Source organism: Leguminivora glycinivorella, chromosome Z, assembly GCF_023078275.1.
Source record: "Leguminivora glycinivorella isolate SPB_JAAS2020 chromosome Z, LegGlyc_1.1, whole genome shotgun sequence".
Taxonomy (NCBI): domain Eukaryota; kingdom Metazoa; phylum Arthropoda; class Insecta; order Lepidoptera; family Tortricidae; genus Leguminivora; species Leguminivora glycinivorella.
In genome coordinates this window covers 23,607,974-23,616,728 of record NC_062998.1, presented here as the reverse complement: position 1 = coordinate 23,616,728, position 8,755 = coordinate 23,607,974, and the positions used below count along the sequence as shown (strand labels likewise).

Genomic DNA, 8,755 nt, shown 5'->3' with positions numbered 1-8,755 from the left:
GAACAAAACTGTTATTTGTTTACATAACAAAATAGCATATTTATACTAGACTAGTATTAGACACGAGGATTTTACCAAAAAATACAGATATAATATATACAACATTCATACACATAACATTCATACTTATCTAAAATACATGGAATATGATGAGTTTTAGTAGTAGTAGTAGTAGTAGTAGTAGTAGTAGTAGTAGTAGTAGTAGTAGTAGTGGTAGTAGTAGTAGTAGTAGTAAACACTTTATTGTACAGAACAAATTACATGTACAGAGAATAATTATAAGTTTTCTTAAGTCTCTTTAAAAATCTTTGCTGTTTTCCACTACACCATCATCAAGTTTTGACGAACGTTTTCCATTGCCTTTGCCAAATTGCAACAAAACTAATTCGTATGTCACTATCGCAGCAGCCACCTTGAAATGACATAGTTGTTTTATTACATTTATTTCATAGTTTTATCGTCTATATTATTTTTCGTCACATTTGCCGTTTTAAAGATGTCATTGCATCTATATATACTGAAGGAAAAAGTACTATTTTGTTCCCACGGGAGTTATAAATTGTTATAACTCACAAGTGTACATATTTACTTTTAAAATTTTTGTAGCCACCCATAAAATACTTCAGACACAGATGTTTCAATCAGCCGAGGGTTTTTGTTGCACAATATGACGATGAGGATACAAAAAATATATAGGTACCTATATACTTATCAGCAATTCCCGAATAGTTTGTACACTTGTGGATCACGTCTTCCACCACTTTTTATCAAAATCGGAGACGTGATCTAAATGTACAAACTATTCGGGAATTGCTCTTATACGGTGTGAAAAGTGCATTTTATTTAGATTTTACAGTAATTTCAGTGTGTTTTGCATTTATTTAGTAAATTTCACTTCGATAAATCGTTATTATTTATTTTATAATCTGATATAAGTCATGCCACGCGAACTAAAGGCAGTTCGTAGACTTCGTTGTATTACCTATCTGTGATAGACTAATCAAAAAAATTAAAAAGTTGTCCCTTGACAATCATTTTTGGCGCAAAGTAACTACTCGTAACAAAACTATCTAAAAAAAAAGATTCATCTAAGGTATTAGATATATGTAGATGAATATACACCCTGTTTTTATTGAATTCCGTTAACTTTAAGGGAAGATTATTTAGCTCAAATTCAATCAATTTCTCTAAGAAACTAGCCTCTTAACTCTTACGGTTATCAAATTATAAAAAAAAAATACTGAACACGTGTGTGGCATTCCTTACCTCTTCCTAATGTTATTTGTTTTGATTAAGGTCCTCTCACACTAATTAATCCATTTATTATCTATGGACACAAAAAAAATTTTTTTCGAGTTTAACAAAAAGCGATATACAGGGTGGTTCCTGATGATGAACCTTACTGCGTATTGAATTTAACGGAAAACAAAAAAAACACGGTGTACATTAGATATAAAATATTTGGAATACACTGTAGCAACACGGCCGTTGAAGTTTTTGCCTTATGATTTTTTTCCTCTGTGTTTTCCTCTCAAATGTGATGAAAAACATCGTGTGTAACTCAGGAGGTAAGAATATTGCAAAACCGTGTCTTTAATTATGTAAGAATTATGGCACTATTGTTTTGCAATATTCCCCTTACATTATTCCACAAGGGAATGTTGCACAATGTAATATTAGTCTAAGTACCTTTAAGATCATATTTCTTGTAATATAAAAAAAAAATCCGCTGAGCGCAAGCTTTCTGTATGTCATTTGATGTAGCATGCGTTGAATCTGAAACATAGAATAATAAATAACAGAACATTATACAGGCTGTAATTTTTATAACAAGCAATATTTTATGGTCATAATGGGCTGGTTACTTATGATAAAATAAAACATCCATATTTTCATCAAGTTAACATATTATGTAGATTGTCCCCTTTCATTCTGTCTCAAAAAGACTAACGCATGAGCACCACACATCGCCGCAAAAGAGGAAAAGAATAGGTATAAGTATTACTAAATTTTCTCTCTCTCTAAGTAGATCATTAACAACTTAGCTTCCTTAACTATGACATAAAGGTATATCTTAAATTCGTAAGGAACCCTTGCTTCGCCGTTTCCCTGTGGAAACCAGTTATTACCAAAAAGCTTTATCAGAGCATTTTTGTTACACGGAAAACTTGAAGCAACCAAGCTTTACAACATAAATTCATCTTACACGACACATGTGTATAAAGACACATGTTTACAAAGAAGTCAAATAATATCCACATACCTCTACATTATATACAGAAGATTGTACATTTCTCAAAACAATTACCGGCTTCCGAGCCGCTGCGTGCACTTCGGCTGCTAACAGTGACATAAGCATGGCCCTCAGGATCAAAAATAGAAAAGAAAATGAATAATAAACTGAATGTGCGACGCCGTTGAGAGCTCTGGAATTTAAAAGTGTTAAGTAAAACAAAGGTGTCGTCGCGTGACGTGAACAGTGGAATAAAATATGTACCTACAAGTAGGTAGGTACGTAGTCGCACTGAACGATAGATATGGCATACTCGAACACAGACAAATTCGATTAAGATAGGGCGCCCTCGAGTCTCTTTGCTGGGGGCCGGGTGGCTGGTACTCGTCGAAGTTCCCTAGTGTATGTAATCACGGGATCTGTCGGCCCTGATTAACATCATACTAGCCGTTGCTAATGCTAATTATCATGGGTCTTATGCGTCCTAAGCGCTGTACTGTATCTCCTGTCACGCCAGCTTCTATGATGGTATCCCTCATATATGTTATGTATGTTAGCTTTAATGATGTAAGCCGCCGCCGTCTGAACACCGCAAATTAGGAACCAGCTACATGTTTAAGGCGTCTGGCTTTGAGACCTTGGGCCTATGGGGCCAAGTGCGCTTCAGCTGTATAGAGATTTGTCGGCTCGCCTAATAGATACCTCTACTTACTCATCTAATCCTTTCTGGTCACAACTATGAAAACCAGAATACCCCTGGCTGAAAACAATGAGTAGGTCATTATTATTAAACAGAACTGACGCAGTTAAGAAACTGATAATGTGAAACATGGTAATCTTAGTATACTTAAGCGTGTTGAAGAGCTGTAGACATATAAAAAATATATCGATGAAGAATGCCAGCAACACGAAACGACTTATCTTTGAATCTACAATTTCAACAAGTGCCATCAAATGACAATATCGATTTCGTAAATTGCTCCAAGAGCCGGATTCCTGGAAACAAAAAGTAAATATTTATGTGAATTACATGATCCAGTTACGAAAAAAAAAACATAAGTTGAGTTTGGTGCTCTACGGTTTAAATGAATACGACTTTCAATTCGAACCTATACTAATAAATAAAGTAGTAAATATATTTTATAACATCTGTAATATCGACCTAAGGGGGCAAATCGAAGAGATATGGAGAATAGGTCGTAAAGACCCCAGACGCCCCATTGTATTAGATCTATTTATAATACCATGGATGCAATAAATAAATATGAAGTGATGTAAATTTTACAAATTGAAAAATAAATCTGATAAAATTGTAAGATTTGCAAGGTAAGTACCTATTTTTTTTTAATACAATTGCCTACTAAATTAACTAACATGAAAATGAAGGTAGAACGTCCAAAATACCGCAAATAAACGAAAAATTGCATTGCATTGCACGTTCTTGAACTACATCGTTATTAATCGATATTAAGCGAACCCTTAGTGCGTTTTCACATTATCCGATCCGATATCGGATTTAGGACCGATATCCCGTACATTACGGGCGCCATCTTGGATGGATTTTTTCCATTGAAGTCCTTCCGACATCCGATATCGGATCGGATAATGTGAAATGACCCGTGGCGACTGCCGGGATAACGCAAGGAGGATGATGATGATCAATCGACATCGATAATAATAATAAAACATACCTACTTTTCCTTCCTTGATGTATTTGTTAATATGGTCATATAAAGCATTACAGTAAGATGTAAGGTAAATACTAAATGCCATTATAAATATATCAGTAAAATTCCATAGAAAAGTTGCCTGAAAGTTAGCAATCTGTAAAAAAAAATATGTTTAATACTATCGTCAATCGCTAAATTGTAATATTTTTTTCACTTTCGCAAATCTCTTTCCACGTCGCTCAACCGGAAAAGCATAGGTACTTTCTTTTCAGAAGGTACATACATACATATGGTGTTTAGGTTAGTTTAGTTTTAGTGGGCATTTTCTTCAAGTCGACAGCCATTGTGCCTATTTTGAAATAGACGAGGTAGCACTACTCTCTAGCCACCCAATATGGTGTTTTTCCCGCAAGAAATAGCTCGCAAAGTTAAGTTCTTGTCAGTAGCCTTACCATGACTTTTTTGAGTTAAAAAATACGTTACGTTTTCAGTGAGAGTTACGGAAAATGTATGGAAAAACTGAACAGCGCTCCAAGCGGAAACGCTCACGTACTAAAATTTTCATCGGTACCATAAGTTATTAACGTGTTTACTCCGAGTTTTCAATACGTTCCTAACTTTACAGCTAAGGCGCTCTCTTTCTGATTGTATGAAGTCAATAGAACCAGAACTATTTGACAGTCTCTAGTGAAAACTCAATACTTTACGTGAGTAATCATTGACAGTCACTAGCGTAAAAGTAAACCACCAATTCACTGTGATGTGTCATTACTGTCAAATTATATAACAATCCCGCAACATTTTCTCGATTATATTTGCAATTTTAAATACAATTATGACTAATATCATATGTATTAATTTATAATATTACGTGAAATTCAAGAACAGCTTAAATGTAGCAGTTAGTCAGTAGTTCGATAAAAAGATAAACCAGTGATGAAACGAGTGTTTGATACTTTTACAAAGGTAATGAGTTATATTTATTCATCATTTTGTACTGTTTAGCTACAGTTGAGATGATTATATTGGTTGCTTTCAGAAAAAGAAGATATTATTGAAAACAATATTTCCATGCCAGCCGTATGGTATTCAGCAAACCCAACGTAGAAGATTGTTCAAATTGATAATGATTGAGGCAGTTAAGAATCAACTGATTACCTACAGCAGCAGGCAGTACCAATTCATGGGCATGTTAGTTCCTCAATGCACAATACTTGTACCTGTAGTCACCATAACACCATATCTCGTGGGTATATATTAGAAGTGAACCAAAGGAAAAAACTTCAAAAAAATTATCCTATTACTGAAATAAAGTATCTCATTCTGTGACTTTGTTTATTTTGTAATATTCTTGAGTAACAGGCTAAGTATTTAATAAATTGATGTGAAACGAAAACTAAAAACCTAAAATTCAGCGTTTTCGTACATATCAAACATCAATTACAACGACATCGACATAGATAACGACAAAGTCTAGGGTAAGGTATAGAACTTTTGAAGGCGATAAGCCATTATGGGGTGTATATGAAGATTATAATTTGATACAAAAGTGAGTAGAAAAAGCATTTTGAAACAAGTAAAAATTGTATCTAATTTTTTGGCAGGGCACGTAGCCAAATGCACAAACGATTATGATTAACATCGTTATCGTAGCTTAGCTATCTCTATCACTTTTCCGTATTGACATGACAGAGCTAGACTGAATTTCGATCGGCGTTTAGCGCATAGATTGAAAGTCCATGGTTCAGCGTCAACGATTGACATTTCAGCTAAGTCCTAGTGTCAAAGTTGACAAAGCAATTTTTTTTTTAAATTTATTGGGAGCATTGGCAACTTGGCAATCAGCACAAACATACAATATTTAATACAACATACAGCAGAAGAAACAATTACAGGAATAACAATTACTTTGTTAATCATAAAAGTAATATTGCACATATTGAAATGCTAAACTTATGACTATTTAGTAACTACACAATACAATGTTTTATGAATGAAAAGAAGTATTTTTGAACAATTACAAATTATTTACAAAGCGCCAATAGTGTGGTGTGCATAATAAATTCATAAATTATAGGGTTTATGCCTACAGCCTTCAAGTTCATTTCCCGGTTCTTTGCTTGGCGGAAAATCCCAACAAACCCTAATAGGGATAGGGGTAGGGTTAGGGATAGGGGTAATCGGTCGGCAATCTGTAATTGTAAGCAATAATGCGAGAAAGTACTTTTTACCTACCAACAATAGTGCCCAGATACGGAGCTATGTGAGTTCTGTTGTACAATATGTAATTTCCTCAGTGTATATAGAATACATACCTACTCGTACCTACTACCTACGCTGTGGTTGCTGTGTAACATTTGTATAACCACTGTAAGCATTTCTTTTTTAAAAACAATAGTAATATGAGTAATTGAAAAAAACGCAGACAAACGTCTGCATAGAAACCTACGGATCCAAATGAAAATTTTATTATTTGTATATGTTTGAATAAGAATTCTTTTAGTACGCGAGCGAAACCGCGGGCAAAAGCTAATTCTATATAAGATGCTATGTACCCTTTTTCTGTAAAAAATATTTCTATTTCTTTACTACTCAAGAACATCACAAATAAACAAAGTCAATTAATGAAATACTTTATTTTAGTAACAGGATTATTTTTTGGAGTTGAGGTTTTTTCCTTTATTGGAGCACTTCTATACATATACCTGTGATGATCATGGCCAATAATACCATTAAGTGCATCGCGGAACAAAAACACCTATAAATTGGTACTGCGGCTCTGCTGCCCTAAGGTTTTGAGTAGCGTAACTGCCAGAGTGCCACAGTATTAATATCAATTGAACCATCTTCCATGTTGACTGAATACCATACGGGTTTGTTCGGAAATATTGATTTCAATCATAGCTTCCGTCATCTTTCTGAAACCAAAAACTGCTTTGAGCATTATAATCATCTCAATTGTAAATAGTACAATATGATGGCCAAAAATAACTCATTACCTTATTTGATTTGTTCACTGGTTTTTCTTTTTATTAAATTTTAGCTAATCTCGAATTTCACGTAATATTATAAATTAATGCAATATGTTAGTCATAATTTTATTTAAAACTGCAAATATAATTGTGAAAATTCCGTGTGATTTTTGTATAACTTGACAGAAATGTCACGTCAGAATGACTTTGCCTATGGTTTGAGGCCTACTACCGAATACCGAAGTTATCGACATGTGGACATGAGTCTCTTTTACTCTTATCAGTATAAAGTGAAAGAGGAAGAATCCCTCAGTGCGTATGTTTCGAAATTTGCAGTAGACCCTATATTGACAGATTTCGATAGGTAAATTACATTTACTTATGATTTTAGTTCCATCGCGTAAACACCAGAGGCGTAGCATTCGCCTATAGTTCTTTCTCCGTTTATTGATAAACTTAGAAAGGGATAGAAGCAGCTTCTTTGGCGTGAAGTTAGGCACAACATATTGTAAACAAACGTAAACTCACTTACTTTCTGAGTAAAGTAATACGGCTCTCACTTGGGCAGCCCATGGTAACGGTACAGGTCGAAACTTCAAACGTACGAAAAGAAAATTCGTAACTCGTGTATATTTAAAACACTGCCTTCGGTCGTATATTATCGATGTTTGTATAGTATTGATGTATGTTATCGATGACCGGTTAGCAGCGAGCTCCTCCCAACGTGTATTGTATACGTACAACACGACCGGTCAATTATACTGCCATGATTGTAACCGAGTCTTTAAGATTAAATTTGGTCTGGCCAGCCACATAAGACCTCGTATGAAAAAAAACTGATTGCTCAGATCGGTCTCGTCGAAATCGTTGTGACATTTTTAATCGAATACGTTCATGCAAAGTTAATCATTCTCTCATAGGTGATGTGAAAAGCCACATGGTAGCAAAATATTTTTTAAGAGTTAGATTAGTTAATACCTATAAGTTGCTTATCGCTCCTTAAAGCATAATTATAGAGAACTTATGATATGAATGTAGAGAAACACTTATAATACCTCGATATTTACGTACTTATTATAAAAATATTCTCACCTCTAGTAATATCGCCTTCCACCTTGTATATGTAACATGGTCGTAAATATATGGCATTCTGAACTTAAAGTAGTTTTCAAAAACTATCTCGGACAGAGTATAGTCGCCAACGCAATCCATAACGAGGTTCATGACGAAGACTATAGAGAGTGCATTTTCCACTGAAAATTGTAAATTCCTAATAAGATCTTGATGAACAAATTCAGAACAAATCCTACACCTTATAAGACAGGGTCCCCCGCCGCGTCTGTCTGTGTGTTCGCGATAAACTCAAAAACTACTGAACGAATTTTCGCTTATGAATAGAGTGATTCTTGAGGAAGGTTAAGATTATTAAGTATATAATCTGTTGAGATTTTGTTTTAATTGTTTGAAATATGACGATATTTTCAAATCGAGTCGGATCAATCCTGCTGCTCGAACCGTTTGAGCTAAGTACCTATATCAAAATAATGTAATTAACTTAACCAACTATCCGCTTAACTCAAGGTTAGTGGGCTGTCAACTGTCAAATTCCATGTAAAATGGTGGGTTAACCTCGGGTTAACCCTCCATTTTCGGTGGTGCAAGTGACCCTAATAGGTCTATAAAAAGTCATGACGGCATAAATATGTCTATCTATCTTTTACGGATAACTTAATATAATTATGTTTGTTTATGATAATCCCCGTGCGTATCCGGGGTGGGCCGCTACAAATAACTACGAATATCTCTATTAAATAAACTTTGAATACCTGTTAATGAAACTATAATCAATTAATCAAACAAATCGGACAAGCAACATATTT

The 8,755-nt window shown here is 34.4% G+C and overlaps 1 protein-coding gene across 1 annotated transcript; it reads right to left on the bottom strand.

The window, feature by feature from the left end:
* Positions 1 to 298: 298 nt before the first annotated feature.
* LOC125241892 (gustatory receptor for sugar taste 64f-like) lies at positions 299 to 8,039 on the bottom strand. The gene is made up of 6 exons (XM_048150588.1): positions 7,968 to 8,039; positions 3,929 to 4,057; positions 3,081 to 3,229; positions 2,264 to 2,426; positions 1,690 to 1,776; positions 299 to 412 (listed from the first exon to the last, which is right to left on the bottom strand). Exons 1-6 carry the CDS (start codon positions 8,022 to 8,024, stop codon positions 299 to 301), a joined length of 699 nt encoding a protein of 232 aa, XP_048006545.1. The 5' UTR covers positions 8,025 to 8,039.
* Positions 8,040 to 8,755: the final 716 nt, after the last annotated feature.

Excerpts from the sequence above, each read along its gene's own strand:
- LOC125241892 (XM_048150588.1), bottom strand. The coding sequence starts at position 8,024 with ATGCCATATATTTACGACCATGTTACATATACAAGGTGGAAGGCGATA. Across the intron at positions 4,058-7,967 it reads GGAAGGCGATATTACTAGAG|ATTGCTAACTTTCAGGCAAC; the intron begins GTGAGAATATTT and ends TTTTTTTTACAG. Across the intron at positions 413-1,689 it reads CAAGAAATATGATCTTAAAG|GTGGCTGCTGCGATAGTGAC; the intron begins GTACTTAGACTA and ends TGTCATTTCAAG.